The sequence below is a fragment of the Artemia franciscana genome, chromosome 15 (assembly GCF_032884065.1).
Source record: "Artemia franciscana chromosome 15, ASM3288406v1, whole genome shotgun sequence".
Classification (NCBI taxonomy): Eukaryota; Metazoa; Arthropoda; class Branchiopoda; order Anostraca; family Artemiidae; genus Artemia; species Artemia franciscana.
The window spans coordinates 35,740,446-35,758,319 of NC_088877.1; the positions used below are offsets into that span (position 1 = coordinate 35,740,446).

General features: G+C 35.6%; 1 protein-coding gene across 1 annotated transcript in view; it reads right to left on the reverse strand.

Moving 5' to 3' along the window:
• LOC136036414 (ankyrin repeat domain-containing protein SOWAHA-like) overlaps nt 1-17,874 on the reverse strand; it is a 102,150-nt gene that overhangs the window by 55,189 nt on the left and 29,087 nt on the right. The window contains exon 4 of the mRNA XM_065718630.1: nt 10,762-10,920. Within this exon, the coding sequence (XP_065574702.1) occupies nt 10,762-10,920 (159 nt within the window). The remainder of the gene's footprint in view (nt 1-10,761; nt 10,921-17,874) is intronic.

Genomic DNA, 17,874 nt, shown 5'->3' on the forward strand with positions numbered 1-17,874 from the left:
AATGGCTTTCTCATAGTTTTAATCGGAAGATTTTGAGAAAAAGGGAGAGAGGGAGGAAGCCTAGCTGCCCTCTAATTTTTTGATTACTTAAAAAGGCAACTAGAACTTTTAATTGTTTTACGAACATTTTCATTAATAAAAAATGTACGTAATTTACGAAACAACTTACGTAACGAACTTCTATATTCGTATATTTTTATTGCGTATATGAGGGAGTTCACCCCTCGTCGATACCTCGCTCTTTACACTAAAGCTTAAATTCTGTCCCAATTCCTTAAGAATGACCCTTGAATCACAAAGCCCGTAGAATATATAGTTGAAATTACTAAAAATACTTTCGCGTAAAGAGCGAGGTATTACGAGGAGGTAAACCCCTCATTTGCGCATTAATTTCTCCTCGTTTTAAGTTTTAATGCTGGTCCTGACTTTCAGTAGAAAAAACTTCTCATATTCATTTTTTCCTTGTTTTTTTAAATAATACAAAAAAATCCTGCGCCCCCTTTATTGAAAGTCTCTTCCCCCATGAGAAGTTTTTCCATGGAAAGATCCGCCCCCCCCCCATATCAACTCTACCTCCCAAACCGAAAAAAATCCCCCTGAAAACGTCCGTACACTTCCCAGTAACCATTACTATATGTAAACACAGGTCAAAGTTTGTAACTTACAACCCCTCCCAGGGAGACTGCGGGGTAGTAAGTCATCCCCAAAGACATAGTTATTAGGTTTTTTGACTATGGTGAATAAAATTTTGATCCGGTGACTTTTGGGAAAAATGAGCGTGGGAGGGGGCCTAGGTGCCCTCAAATTTTTTTGGTCACTGAAAAAGGGCACTAGAACTTTTAACTTCCGTTAGAATGAGCCCTCCCGCGGCATTCTAGGACGACTGGGTCGATACGATCACCCCTGGGAAAAACAACAACAAAAAAACAAATAAACACGCATCCGTGATTTGTCTTCTGGCAAAAAATGCGAAATTCCACATTTTTGTAGATAGGAGCTTGAAATTTCTACAATAAGGTTCTCTGATACGCTGAATCTGATGGTGAGATTTTCGTTAAGATTGTATGACTTTTAGGGTTTGTTTTCCCCTATTTTCTAAAATGAGGCAAATTTTCTCAGGCTCGTAACTTTTGATAGGTCTGACTAATCTTGATGAAAACTATATATTTGAAATCAGCATTAAAATGCGATTTTTTTTATGTAGCTATTGGTATCAAAATTCCATTTTTTAGAGTTTTGGTTACTATTGAGCCGGGTCGCTCCTTAATACAGTTCGTTACCACGAACTTTTTGATTTTGTAGGACTTCCTTAATCTTTAAAACGAATGTGCCCCCGTATAGCATTACTGTCTCTGAAACTGGACGCTCAATTTACGTATAGTTTTTCAATAGTTCTGAATCAATTAACTATCTCAGAATTCTCAAAATAGCTTTTTGCCCACAATTATGGTTTTGCACCCCAAAATAGCTGAAAATGCCGCTTTGCTGTAGAACAGTCTTTTTGGCTAAAATAAATTTTTATGTTAACTGTTTATTTTGCAGGACTACAGGAATCTTTAGAAACGATTACCCCAACGTACGGCATAACTGCCTTTGAAACTGGAGGCTCAATAGGCGTATAAATTTTCGGTAATTTTAATCAATTGACTGACTATCTCAGAATTTTCACTTGAATTTCACTATCTCAGAATTTCACTCACTGACTATCTTAGAATCTCAGAATTTTCATGCTGATTTGTTGTTCGTGAAACACAATGTATGTTGATTTTTTCACATAGAAAAAATCAACTTAAATTATGTTTCACGAACAATAAATCAGCAAGCAAAAAGTTTCAGAAACAAAAAACCCGATTTGCAATATGTTTTTATAGAGAAAAACATCAAAATAAATTAATTTTTACAAAAAAAAATCAACGTACAACAAGTTTCACGAAGAAAAACTAAAAGTACAAGTTTTGCAAGGAAAAACCATTTATTTTGTAGCACTACCAGCAGCTTCAGGAGTCAATACGCCACAATACGGCATTACTGTCTCTGAAAGAGGAGGGTCAATATGTGTTTAGTTTACGGAAATTCTAAATCAATTGACTATCTTGGAATTTTCACACAATAGGTTTTTGGCCTCCTTTTGACTAGAATTGTGGTTTTCACCGCACAATGGTTGAAAACACCGCTTTGCCGTTGGACAGTCTCTTTGGCCAAAATAAAAATCTCTGTTAACTGTTTATTTTGTATGACTACCTGCACCTATAGAAACAAATGCGCTACCGCAGTAAACAGCATTACTGCCTCAGAAACTGGAGACTCAATATGCGTATTGTTTTCAATAATTATAAATCAATTGACTATCTCAGAATTTTCCCGCGCTAGCTTTTTGGTCTTCTTTTTGCTATAATTGTTGTTATGCACCACAAAATGGATGAAAACGCCACTTTACAGTGGTGCACTTTTTTGGCTAAAATATATGTCTATGTTAGCCGTTAATTTATAGTACTACCTGCAGCTTTTTGAAGGAATGTGCCACCTTACGGCATTAGTACCTCTGAATCCGAGGCTCAATATGCGTATAGTTTTTTAAATTAATTGAATATCTCAGATTTTTCAACAAGGCCAATAAATTTCGATTTTTTTAGTAAAACTTATTGTATGTTAATTTTTCTTCATGAAGAAAGTTGCATTTCTATTTTATCTTCATGAAAGTTGTTTTACGTTGTTTTTCTTCGTGAAACTTGTTGCATATTGATTTTTTTTTTCTTCGTGAAACACGTTCTATGTTATTTTGTCTCTTCGTGAAACTAGTTCCATTTTGATATTTTGTTCATGAAACATGTTGTATGTTGATTATTTTTTCGTAAAACCTGTTGCATTTTAATTTTTTCCTCGTGAAACTTGTACTTTTAGTCTTTCATCGTGAAACTTGTATGTTGATTTTTACTTTCGCGAAACATGTAACATGTTGGATTTTGTTCTTGAAAATTGTTGTACGTTAATTTTTTGTTCGTGAAACTTGTTGTATGTGAATTTTTGTCTTCGTGAAACTTATTGTATCTTGAGTTAATTTTTCTTCGTGAAAAATGATGTCTATTGGTTTTAGGTCATGAAACTTTTTCAAGCTGATTCTTCATTCGTGAAACATAATATATATTGATTTTTTTCTTCGTGAGACTTGTTCATGTTGATTTTTCTTCTTGAAACTTATTGTATGTTAATTTTTTCTTCATGAAACTTTTTGTATTTTTATTTTATCTTCATGAAGTTGTATAATGTTTATTTTTGCTCGTGAAACTTGTTGTGTTGATTTTTTTCCCTCCATGAAACTTGTTGTACGTTAGATTTTTTCTCTTCGTAAAACCAGTTGCATGTCGATTTTTTTCCTGAAACATGTTATATGTTGATATGTGTTCAAAACATCCAATTAAAATTTTCTTATATATGTTCACTGTCAATAAAAAGGTTTCACCCTATTTTGAACTGTTATACTTTCGTCAATTTTTTCCTCGCAAAACTTGTACTTTTAGTTTTTCTTCGTGAAACTTGTTGTACGTAGATTTTTTCCTGGGTGAAACTTAATCTATTTAGATATTTTTCTCCATGGAACATGTGGCATGTTGGTTTTTTATGTTCGTGAAACTTGTTGCATGCTGATTTATTGTTCGTGAAACATAATGTAGGTTGATTTTTTCTTCGCGAAAAAATCGACATACATTATGTTTCACGAACAATTAATCAGTATGAAAATTCTGAAATTCTCAGATAGTCGATAAGCGAAAGTGAAGATAGTCCATAGTGAAATCCAAGTGAAAATTATAAGATAGTCAATTGATTAAGAATTACCAAAAATCTATACGCATATTGAGCCTCCAGTTCCAGAGGCAGCAATGTCGTACGGTGGGGCATTAATTTCAAAAGGTACAAGTAGTACTAAAAAATAAACGGTTAACAGACACTTATTTTAGCCAAAATGACTGTTTCAAAGCGGCGTCTTCAGCCATTTTGTGGTGCAAAATAATTGTGGCAAAAAAAGGCCAAAAAGCTATCGTGTGAAAATTGTGGGATAATTAAATGATTTAGAATTATCTAAAACTATACGCATATTGAACGTCCCGTTTCAGAGGCAGTAATGCCACATGGTGGCGCATACGTTTCTAAATGTGCAGACAGACCTGCAAAATAACGTTTAACATAGATAAAAGTTTTAGCCAAAAAAACTTTCCCACAGCAAAGCGGCGTTTTCAACCATTTTGTGATGCAAAACATCAATTATAGACAACAGAAGGTCAAAAAGCTATTGTATGAAAATTCTAAGATAGTCAATTGATTTAGAATTAGCCAAAAATTACACACATATTGAGCGTCCAGTTTCAGAGGCAGCAATGCCATACAGCAGTGTATTCGTTTCTAAAAGTGCAGGTAGTCCAACAAAATAAAGGCTAACACAGACATTTGTTTTAACGTTTAATATGAGGAAATGATTTAGTTGAAATTGTGTATAGTTGCATATAACAGACCTTAAGCTATTATGGAGACGGGTCGGTGGTTCTTTGTTTTGATAGGGGGGGGAGTGTGCCTTAAGCACCGAAAAGTGCGTTTCTAATTACCGGTGGGACTTCAGAGGAGCATAGCCAAAATTTTCAAGCGTCACCACGAACAAAACTAGTTATACTGAGTGATATCTAGATTAATTAGATTAAATGCGTGATTTTACGTATGTTATAGGTCCTTGCGAATTTCCAACTTGGATTATGTTGCAGTATCAAGTGATTTGTAAGCCAATACAGTAAAGGTCGTATTTGATTATCATATGTCTGATCACCATACCATAGCCTGCTCAATCACTTTGCCATATTTTGGTCATCAAAATTCATCTCTTGATTCTTCTGCACCTTTACACTGTCATGACTGGTTGAAAATCCATCAAGCGCTTTTTACCGCGTCGGTATATTCAATTCTGGATACAAATAAGCGTCCCTTTCTATCACCTATAGAAGTCACTCCATTGCCTAGAAAGAGAATCCGATTTTTCTAGATATGCCGGCGCTGAAATTCGCCATCCCCCTTTGAAATTGGTTGCTAAGGTGTGGGCCAGCCCCATATTGTCATGGTGGCGTGAATATGCATAGTTATGGCTAACAGAAACGTGGCATTCTGTCTCAGAATGCCACGTTTCACAGAAACGTCTCAGAAAAACCTCTTAATATGGCTTAAATTTACCTCTAACATCAACCCTCCACCCCTCCCCTCCCTAGAATTGGTTGCTAGGACATCTGCCATTCTTTAGTTCACGTTTATTTTGGATGGTGTTTTATCCTACATCAGATTTTCTCACATTTTTGTTTGTCCATTGGTTGAGTTTTAACTGCTTTTTCCATGATTTCATGATTTTATAACGTTTTTATTCGGAAAAGTTATATGTACGATAAAAAGCCTTCATTCTTTAGATTACTTGTTTCAGGACAAACCTTCAATATATTTCACTAATCCAACTTAAGCATCTTGTAGCCTATTTACATAGGTATGCTCGTTCACGATTGCCTCTAATATAGGTGCTAAGTTCTGTGTAGTGTATAGGAAAAGAAAGACTTTTGATCATAAATGAAGGTGTACCATATTCTATCCATAATGATACTCTCACTTGTGTTTCATCTCTGATAGCACATTCAAGCTCCAATAGAGTAAAATTCTATTACTAAAGATGCGTCACGAACAAGCACCAATATTATCTGATAACACCCTCTAAAGCATTAGTTAACAAGCAATTGCTCATCAAATGTAAGCAATTTCTAGTAACCGATTTCCCCCCTGCATGTTAATTATTGCAGTCATATGGGAACATGCGAATACTTTAATCAATCTAGAAGACGGTCAGAGATTTCTTCGTGTGTGCAATAGGCAATTTTGCAGAAAATATTATAGTAATATTGAAAAGGCTTTCATAGTCCAAATGTGTAGCGCTCCATTTTATTGAGGAGAATCCCTTTCGAATCCTAACGCGGACAAAAAATCTTTAGATCATAAAGGTTCTCCCTGAAAAAAAACACATTGAAAGAAAATAAAATCTAAGAAAAACGCCTTGAAAGAAAAAGAGCGCCCTGAAACAAAATTAAATCCCTCCAAAAAAACCTATTAAAGGATTATGTAACACCCATGTGTGTACCGTCATTACGTAACACCATAAGTCTGCGCTGACATTACGTAACATCCCGTGTGTGCCGCCACTACTTAACACCCTACTTGTGAGCCGCAATAACGAAACATCCGTAAGTGCGCCGTCATTACGTAACATCCAACGTGTGTGCTGTGATTACATAACCTCCCACGCGTGCGTTTCCGTTACGAAACACCCGCGTGTGCATCGTCATTATGTAACATCCACGGGTGTGCTGTGCTCATTTACAAGCAGGGATTCGCCACGGGGACCCTGAATTCTAGTATGTCACAGGAAATTACATCATTCCCAATAAATCACTAAGTCAAGTAAGATTATTTCATCCCCAATAAACCTATCAAGTGACGCAAGATTGCATCATCCCTCAACGTAAGTAAACACTCTCTTTTACTTAGAAACCACCTGCAACCATTTGCATAAGTAGGCAAACCTCTATTACGTAATATTCAAAGAAAAACATTCCTTATGACGTATCAACCGAAGTAAACACTCCCTATGACGTAACAATCAGGTGTTCTATACCGTTACAAGTGCGTTATAGCATTGCGTAATACCCAGGTGCGCGTAATACCGTCTTGTGGGACTAGTAGCTCCATTTGAGAACCCCCTATGGGCGCCTTTAAAAGCATTATGGCGTCACTACTATTAGTATCCCCATATCCTTCGAAAACGTGTTCGATACTGTTCCCCACATGAATAAGAATAAACAAAAGAGCCTGTATCCTTGATGTTTTTCTACGGGAAAGATACAAAATTCCGAGTTTTCGTAAATACAGGATTAAAACTTTAGCCATAATGTTACTAGACATGAAGAGCCTAATTGTGTCGTTCTTATTAGAATTACATAAAAAAAACTAGTTTTTCTAACTGAAAGTAAGGAGCGACATTAAAACTTAAAACGAACAGAAATTACTCCGTATATGAAATGGGTTGTCCCCTCCGCAATCCCTCGCTCTTTACGTTAAAGTTTGACTCTTTGCCACAATTCTACTTTTTTAAACAATTGAAAACTTTAGTGTAAAGAGCGAGAGATTGCGGAGGGGGCAACCCATTTCATATACGGAGTAATTTCTGTTCGTTTTAAGTTTTAATGTCGCTCCTTACTTTCAGTTAGAAAGACTAGTTTTTTTATGTAATTTCTGAACGTTTTTGAATTAATGCATGTTTCATTTTGGCTCTCCACACATAATTTATTAAAATGAAATTTACATTTTAATTCCTTTTTTGGCTAAATGGCTTTCTCTTAGTTCTGATCAGACGATGTTGAGAACTAAGGGATGGGGAAGGAGGCCTAGTTGCCATGCAATTTTTCAGTTACACAAAAAGGCAACTATAAATTTTAATTTTTAACGAATTTTTTTATCAGTAAAAAAATATACGTAACTTAAGAATTAACTTACGTAACAAACTGTTATATTCTTAAATTTTTATTATGTATATGAGGGGGTTTGTACCCTCGTTAATACCTCGCTCTTTACACTAAATCGTAAGTTTTGGGCCGATTCTTTAAGAATGACCCCTGAATCAGAAAGGCCGTAGAATAAATAGTTGAAATTACTAAAAATACTATAGCATAAAGAGCGACGTATTTATCTCCTCCTAAATACCTCGCTCTTTATGCTAAAGTATTTTTAGAACCCCTCATATGCGTAATAATCTCTGTTAGTTTCAAGTTTCAATGCTACTCCTTGCTTCCAATTGAAAAAAACTTTTCCATGTAATTTTTTTTCATTGTTTTTTTTTATTGTAATTTTAGAAAATCCTGCGCCCTTTTCATTGAATTTCTGTTCCCCCATGACATATTTCTTCAGGGAAAGTTCCTCCCGCATAGCCCCCTCTCCTCAACTCCACCCCCAAAACCAAAAAAAAAATCCCCTGAAAAAAACTGTACACTTCCCAATAACCATTATTATATGTAAACACTGGTCGAAGTTTGTAACTTGCAGCCCCTCCCCCAGGGACTGTGGGGGAGTAAGTCATTCCCAAAGACATAGTTATTATGGTTTTTGACTATGCGGAACAAAATGGATATCTCAAAATTTTGATCTGTTGACTTTGGAGAAAAAATGAGCGTGGGAGGGGGCCTAGGTGCCCTCCAATTTTTTTGGTCACTTAAAAAGGGCACTAGAACTTTTCATTTCCGTTAGAATGAGTACTCTTGCAACATTCTAGGACCACTTGGTCGACACGATGACCCCTGGGGAAAAGAAAGAAAAAAAAAAAAAATAAACACGCACCCGTGATTTGTCTTCTGGCAAAAAATACGAAATTCCACATTTTTGTAGATAGGAGTTTGAAAATTTTGCTATAGGGTTCTCTGATACGCCGAATGCGATGGTGTAATTTTCTCAGGCTCGTAACTTTTAATGACAAAGACCAAACTTGATGAAACCTATATATTTAAAATCAGCATGAAAACCCGATTCTTTTGATGTATATTTTAGCATCAAAATTCTATTATTTAGAGTTTCTTTTACTATTGAGCCGGGTCGCTCCTTACTACAGTAACTGTTTGAAAGAAAATAATTCGGTATTTCGGGGCTTCTGACATTATTACTCCTTTGAGGAAGTTAGGCTCAAAATTGGAAAAGGATTATATTTTCTCTATGGGCCCCTTCCACCTCTTAGTTCGTTTATTTTCCCGTTAGTTTTCACCTGTTTTCGCTTTACAGTTGTGTTATCTCTTAGCAGTTCTTTCGTTAGTTGAGTTATGGTTGTGGCATATATGTTTTATCGCTCGTATAGTTGTGTTATTTTCAAATTATACTCCATAATAGAGAGGCTCCGAACACCCAGCATTGTATATTAAGCTCTGAATTTGACGTTTTTTTTCTAACGTGACCAGATTCGTCCTGCGCCCTTTTCATTGTAATTTTTCTTCCCCCATGACATATTCCCCAGATCCTCCCACATAGCCCCCTCCCCTCAACCCTACCCCTAAAACCAAAAAAAATCCCCCTGAAAACGTTTGTACACTTCCCAATAACCATTATTATATGTAAACACTGGTCAAAGTTTGTAACTTGCAGCCCCTCCCCCAGGGACTGTGGGGGAGTAAGTCATCCCCAAAGACATAGTTATTATGGTTTTCGACTATGCCGAACAAAATGGCTATCTCAAAATTTTTATCCGTTGACTTTGGGAAAAAAATGAGCGTGGGAGGGGGCCTAGATGCCCTCCAATTTTTTGGGCACTTAAAAAGGGCACTAGAACTTTTCATTTCCGTTAGAACGAGCCCTCTTGCGACATTCTAGGATCACTTGGTCGATACGATGACCCCTGGGAAAAAAACAAATAAACACGCACCCGTGATTTGTCTTCTGGCAAAAAATACAAAATTCTACATTTTTGTAGATAGGAGCTTGAAACTTCTACAGTAGGGTTCTCTGATACGCTGAATCTGATGGTCAGCTGAATCTGAATCTGATGAAGATCCTACGACATTTAGGGGGTGTTTCCCCCTATTTTCCTAAATAAGGCAAATTTTCTTAGGCTCGTAACTTTTGATGGGTAAGACTAAACTTGATGAAACTTATGTATTTAAAATCAGCATTAAAATGCGATTCTTTTGATGTAGCTAATGATATCAAAATTCAATTTTTTAGAGTTTTGGTTACTATTGAGCCGGATCGCTCCTTACTACAGTTCGTTACCACAAACTGTTTGATTGTTCTTCTTTTTAGGTAGGAGGATATTAGTTTGAAAAAAAAATATTTTCAAAATATAAGTTTCTTTGAAGAAAAAGTAAGGAGAGATATTAAAACTTAAAACGAGGAGAAATAAAGTCATATAATATGTCAAGCTTAAAATAGACAGAAATTATTCGGAGTAGGCCTAATCCCGTCAAAATAGCAACTACTACTATGGATGAATAAAGTCTATATTACTGGAGGCATAGAGTGGGCTCTTGACCCCTCCAGCCTAGCCCCTCCTGTTCTGAGGTTTTCTATTGCCGTGTCACCACTCCCACACAAGCTTTTAGCATTTTATTTGGACAGAAAATTGAAATGATTTTATAAGTGCAGGATAGGAGGACTGAAATGAGGCCTTGCTCCTCCAAAATTCTTCCTGGCTGCACCTCTCGTTTTTTTGTTTGAAGTTAGGCATGAATTTTTGAACCAGAATCATTTAAATAATTTTAATCAGTAAGACTGGAAGGGCCAACATGAGCCCGTGGTCTCTCTGACGCTCCCCACCGGTTCCACATCTAAACTTGTAGCAGAAAGATCGGTATGTTACACCTTGTTTAAATAAAAAATAAGCGATCATGATCCAAGGCCCAAAGTGGTTCGACGGCCCCTCTAAAAATAACCCCTCTCTCCTGAACAACTTTTTAGCAGAAAGGTAGACACGCTGCACCTTGTTTTAAATTGATTCGCATTGGGGAGGCACTTCCTTGCAATGTCAACTTATTAGCAGAACGGTAGACATTGCATCTCTCTTGAAAAGAAATCACGCAAAGATTCTGTTAACCTATTGAATTTGAGAAAAAAAAGTATTTTGAGAACCTTTAAAACGCGTTATCAAATATTACTGTTTTGTATGCATCTTGCCAAGTTGAAAAAAAAAGGTAATAATAATTCAGCATTACTTACGATATGTTTAGATCTGCTCCTAGTACTACCTCTGACAGCATTCGGTCCTCTCCCACCCATTGAAGTGAGGCCAGTTTGGGAGGCAAGACGATTGAATTTTTGAGTCCTTTCTTTAACACTGATTGCCGCTGGCTCTTCAGCAATAGATAATCGCTCTTCCTAAAATAAATTTTCGGTATCAAAGTACAAGTCGTAAGCACAAAGCAAGAAAAAAAAAACTATTTATTCTTGAAGAAACTTAATTTAACTCACATGTTTATACCTTGCTATGGTGTAAATTAGATTGCGGTGCCTCATGTGTTCTATATATTTAGTTAATGTGGATTTATTGGTTTATGTATTTACGCTAATGTGGATTTGCTGTTTTTCTTGCTTTCTTGTTTGTTTTTTTCTTTTTTCCTTTTCTTATTATTTTATACTCGATTTAAGACAATCTTTTGTTTTTGTCCTACAAATGGGAAATAAATTTATCATCATCATCATCATCATCATGCAGCCAAAAAAAAACAGAAAAAAGTAATAAGCATATTAGAGTTGGTTAAAGAAAAAGTGAGATACGTTTTGAAAGCAAGCAAAACCAGATGACGGATATGTTTATTTAAATTCTCATTTATTTATGTATTATTTTCTCTTATTAACACATATATTTATTTATAATTAAAATGTATTAATTATAAATATTTGAAAGCTACACTCTTAAAGTAGTCCACATTTAGATTGAGGTACATACCACAACAGTTAAGCAGCTTACTGATACAATTTTCATGAACTTTTTCTGTTTGAAGCTTTAACAGACTGGTAAAAAAAAATCTTTTCATATAAACATATCAAAATAGATAAACTATTAGCTAACAAATGCAGCAGTAATTTCTTTTATTTTAAAAAAATCGATTTATTTAATATTTAATTATTTTTATGTAAACATACAAAAAATGTCAAAAATATTTAGCTAACAAATACAGCAGTAATTTCACAGTAACAACTCATCAAAATATACACGTAATCCATGGACTTTCTTACACAATGATGTTCTACTTACTAAATCCTGCTACACAAATAACATAACAAACAGTCAATGGGTAGTTTACACATGCCATCCTCTAAATTCAACGAAATTTTACTTAGTCACGCGTATCAGTTTTCGAAATGCAAAATAATTCCCTTAACAATTACCAAAACAATAGTTTTCTTTAACAAAAGAATTCACATTACGAAACTCACGAAAAAAATCTATCTCCATGGAGCGACAATCACTTGATGATCCATGAGGGTGACCCTTCCCTCTTAGATTGTGTTGATTGACTTTTTAACTTGGCCTTGTCCATGCTTCTGAGTTCTGATGACTTTCGAAGTCATAAAATTGTTTGAGTACAATGCTTATAAAACTGAGTCTATACTCTATTTGTGTCAAAGAAATTCTAGTCTAAATTATTAAGTTGCACAAGGTGATCTGAATGTCTTCCTTGACTGTATTAAACATAATTATAACAAACATTTCACTCAATTAAAAATCTAAGTTAAGGATGGTTCTTGAACAAAGCATTTGAGTGAATAGCAATTTCTACGAAAGAATCCTAAAAGGAGAATCTTCAAAATATTACGCATGAACAAAAATGGAATAAGAGAATAAATATATCAGAGGCATCACTCAGTTCTCTTTATTCTGACTCTTTAAACTCTTTTATTTGTGACTTCGAAGTGAACCTATGTGGTGGGGCGGTGTAAAAGATATCCTTTTGACAAACTGGATGCACATGATTTTTTTTTTTTTTTTTTTTTTTTATTGAGTTCAATATCCAAGTTCAATCTAAATTTCAACTTAACATCCATAGTAATTCTTAAGGCATTTCAAATACGCCCATTTGACACTCTGGATGAACATAGTGTCTTTTGATATAGTTCAACATCCCCCTCAATATTTCCTGAAAATTTCAACTTCATACCATTAACCGTTCATGGGACATTACAAATACGCTTTTTTGATAACCAGGATGCACATAGTATCTTTTGATTTAGTTAAAATCCCATTTGAATATTCTCTGAAGGTTTCAATTTAACACTCTTAGTTGTTCCTGGGATATTGTAGATACGCCATATTGAAAACTTAAGATGCATATAGCGTCTTTTAATTTAGTTCAACACACCCCTCCACATTCCCTGAAAGTTCTAACCTAATGCCCTTAGCCTCTTCCTGATATATTAGAGATACAACCTTTTGAAAACCTGGATGTACATAGTGTATTTTGATTTAGTTCCACATTCCCCCTAACATTTTCTGGAGATTTTAACTTAGAAACCCACTATTCCTGAGATGGTTCAGGTAAGATAAGTGAGAAGGGGTCGGTAGCGCAAATACCAGTGTAAACATAGCTCAAACCCAATCGTCTGATTCCAGAGAAAAAAAAAGTCTAGACAGCTGGTCGAGCCCGAGTTATAAATCAAACAATATGTGGTAATGAACTGTAGGTAAGGAGCGACCAGGCTCAATAGTAACCGAAACTCTAAAAAACGGAATTTTGATACCAATAGATGCATAAAAAAGAATCGGATTTTTATGCTGACTTCAAATATTTAGGTTTCATCCAGTTTAGTCTTACCCATCAAAAGTTACAAGCCTGAAAAAATATACCTCATTTTTGAAAAAAGGGGCAAACATCCCCTAAAAGTCATAGAATCTTAATGAAAATCACATCATCAGATTCAGCGTATCAGAGAACCTTACTGTTGAGGTTTCGAGCTCCTTTTTATTTAAGAATTACGGACGCTTCTTGACTACTATGGTCCCTGCGTCGGCCCTGCAGTGCATTCCTGCAGCGTGATTCGATCTCTGGGTCCCGTATTACCAAGCTAAGGTCAAATCCACTGCGCCACCACAGGACAATTTCAAGCTCCTATCAGCAAAAATTTGGAATTTTGTATTTTTTGCCAAAAGAAAAATCACGGATGTGTGTTTGTTTGTTTGTTTTTTTTTTTTTTTTGTCTGTTTTTTTTTTCCAAGGGTGATCGTATCGACCCAGTTGTCCTAGAACTCCGTCATAGGGCTCACTCGAGCAGAAATTAAAAGTTCGAGTGCCCTTTTAAATCATTTAAAATAATATGTCGGTAAATTATGCACTCAACCATGGATGGAAATAAATTGTAAACTGAGAGGACAACCCGGCTCAATAGTAACCAAAACTCTAAAAAACGGAATTTTGGTACCATCAAACGAACCGGATTTTTATACTGATTTCAAAATATATAAGTTTAGTCTTACCCATCAGAAGTTAAGATTGTCAAAAATATATTGGAATGGATTTGCCTCATTTTCGAAAAAAGGGGGAAACACCCTCTTTTTTTGAAGTTTAGTTTTACCGATTAAAGGCTACGAGCCTGAAAAAATTTGCCTGATTCTCAAAAGGGGAAAAAAACCTAAAAATATTAAAATCTTAATGAAAATCACACGATCAGATTCAGCGTATCAGAAAACTCTACTGCAGAAGTTTCAAGCTCCTATCTGCAAAAATGTGGATTTTTATAATTTTTGCCAGAAGAACGATCATGGATGTGTGTTTATTTGTTTGTTTCCCCGAGATGATGATACCGACCCAGTGGTCCCAGAATATGGCAAGGAGGCTCATTCGGACGGGAATGAAATGTTTTAGTGCCCCTTTTAAGTGACCAAAAAATTGAAGGGCAACTAGGCCCCCTCCCACACTCAATTTTTCCCAAAGTCACATGATCAAAATTTTGAGATAGCCATTTTGTTCAGCATAATCGAAAAATCTAATAGATATGTCTTTGAGGACGACTTAATCCCACACAGTCCCCACGAGAAGGGCTGCAAGTTGTGACTTTTGCCCATTGTTTAGGCCCTACATATAGTATAGCTTATTGCTAAGTATACGGACGTTTTCAGGGGTGATTTTCTGGTGGGGGTCAGAGGGAGAGGGTTAAGTGGGAAGATCTTTCCATGGAGAAATTTTTCAAGGGGTAAGGGAATTTTACATGAAGGGGGCACCGGATTTCCCAGCATTATTTAAAAACGATCAGAAATTAAATATAAAAAAACAAGTTTTTCAACTGATAGTAAGGAGCAACATTAAGACTTAAAACGAACAGAAATTATTACGTATACGAGGGGGTTCTTTCTATGAACTGAACCCCTTCTTTTTTCAAAATGCCTTTTTTAAAGTTTTGGTTACTATGGGCTAGGGTTCGGTTTTCACTAGGTTGCCTCTACGGGGGTAGCCATGCAATAATCATTTTTCCATAGAAAAAAAAAATTCTTGGACATGCCAAATTAAAAGTGTTGATGGGATGACAACTACTATGTTTAGTTGATGGCGTAGGTTCACAAACAAAATGTTGCTCCTGCAACACTTTAGTTGACGTGGTCGAACAAAGTTAACTGCAACACTTTATGGTGACCAAACAACATAAATATATAAGACTTCATTACGTTATATAAAAAAATATAGATAAAAATAAAAAATATATAAGAAAAATTATGACTTAAAACGTGTTTGGAGTTTTTATTTTGAACCATCTGGAGCCTCTCTCTTATATAAAAAAAGACACGAGTGTGGTAATTATTTTTCATTTTTAGATTCTAAAATTTAGCTGTTTAATTTTTTGCAGGCTTAACAAGCTACTAGATATAACTCCTTGTGGAACAAGATGCGGGCATCAAATAAGGCTTGAATCTCATATGAGGTCATAAAAAATTCTGAACAGTAAGATACTATACAGTTATTTCCTGAAAAAAAATTCTTGGCTAAATTTACCGTTTTTCAGCACAACTCTTCAAATATTACATTATTCTTTCCATAATGATAAAATATCTACAATTCATTGAATTTCAGTGTTGTCGTTAATAGTAACGAACAACATCCTGTTTTAACAAAGAAAAGTCACTGAATTCTAATATACATTTATACTACCAGTTTGGCGCAAGAGCCATTATGTAAAGTCTCATAAGATTCTTATTCTAAAGCCCTAGAAATGTAATCTATACACAGACATCGATGCTACTATGACTGAATAAATTCCTAATAAATTTGACTAAATAACAAAAGTACCAGAGTGCAACTACTGGCGATGCATTGCCAAATGAAGTAACCACAAACAAGGTAATGCGCGGACAATTTTTTGTGCATTTGGATTAATTTTTAATGCTAACAAAGAAAAAAAAACTCATTTCCCACTGTGATGTAAAAACTGGCGTTAGGGGGCGTTCACATATGTTTGTAGACACATGTCTTTCCAGACTTCAATACCTAGATAGTTTCCTCCCATATGTAAAATTCGGTGCTTGATGTAATCCACTTCTAGAGCCTAGAACTATATATAATAATGAAGATTTTCCAGAAACCATATTTATTATCTGCATTTAAGTAATATAGTCACATGTCTTATCACAGTCAAGTCAACTTGAACTTGTCTGTCTGGCTGGATTTGCACGAAACTCGGTTACTAAAGGTTGTCCTTCAGTAGCATCCATGCGCTACCAGAAGAAGAAGACGCCCCAAAACACCCTAAGACGCAGCTACTGAGCTCATTTTCTAAATCCCAAACATCGTTCCAACCCGAATGAGGATGTTCAGGCGGACGCAGCGATGAGAGATGACAGGTGACTATTCTTGGGAGGCCAAAGTGCCTCTTTAGGCATGAAGTATGTAAGTCTAAGGCATTTAAGTAAGACTTTTACATTCATGTCCGCCTGGAATTCTATGCCGAAGCAAGTATATAGAAAAATACATGTATGCAAGGAAGTCTTACTGGGCCTGCATGTGAACATCACTTTTCGGAGCTTAGGAAGTAAAACGTTCTATGCTAAAAATATGTTACTCAGCAAAAATACTCCATCAATCAGTGACAAGTTTGCATACTTAAGTGTGGCATCGTAAATTCTTACGCAGTGATGTGAAAGCCCCGACGTTCATCAGTCTTTATAAAATCCTTCATCGAGATTTTATACAGGAAAAATTCACTGTCGGCTGTTGCGCTGAGGCCAGCTGCGACTACAGCGATCCCTACCTGGGTCATTTATCAAAGCAGTTTCCGAAAAATTGGTGGCACATAAGAATCAATTTTTGCCAAGTTTTTTAGAAATAGTCTCCTCAAAACAAGCGTCTCAAAGCACACGGATTGAAGTTCTGCTTGGCAATACCCCTGGGATCGATCCCCGCTGCCACAAGGTTGGGCGACAAGATCGCTATTTGTCCCTGTGAAAAAGAACCAGCAACTGAAACGTCCATTTGACAGCCTATGAGCCAGTAATAGCTCTCAAGATTTTTTATCCTATCCTGCTCAAAATAAGTCTGTCAATGACGTCACTATGTACGATGGCAGAGAAATAGGAATTACGGTAGAAGATCTTGTGAATCAAGCTTTTCAGTCTTTTTACTGGCTTAAATTTCACACAGGAGACCCAATTGGGTTTTAAAAAGGTAGAGTGAATTAAATTAAAATTACTTAAAGATATATAAATTTCTTATGGAAATACGTCTCGGACGTAAGCCACTTTTACCACTTTTGTGTAACTAAAAAACACTTTTTACCACGGAGCAGTAAGAAAGTAATCTCTGTTCTTTTTGGTACTATTAAGCAATTTTCTAGTTGTCTTCATTTTTCTTAGAAATGTGCTGGAAAATATTTCAAAGGAAAAAATTGTTTATTTATTTTCAATTTCATTCAACACAGGAGAAAGCCATAGGCTTTCGAAAAGGATAGTCACGGATGCATTTTCATTTTATTTTTTCATCCTGAGGTAATTGTATTGAATCATTGGTCATAGGATATAGGATATAGGATTGGTCATAGGATTTTTCAAAGGAAAAAATTGTTTATTTATTTTCAATTTCGTTCAACACAGGAGAAAGCCATAGGCTTGTCGCAGTTATGCACACTCAACAACGGTTTTGAACTTATGACTTTTTGGTCACAATGGTTCATCAGTTCTTTCAATGTCAAAACATCCCAACGAGCAGAAATACAAGCAAAAATATGACAAATACAATTTAAAAATATAATGTGAAAAATCTGTATCCCATTCCTTGTGGGCTCAAACACACGGCTTTACTACAAATTTGATTTATTTATAGTCTTTCTGGGCAACTTCCACGAAAAGAT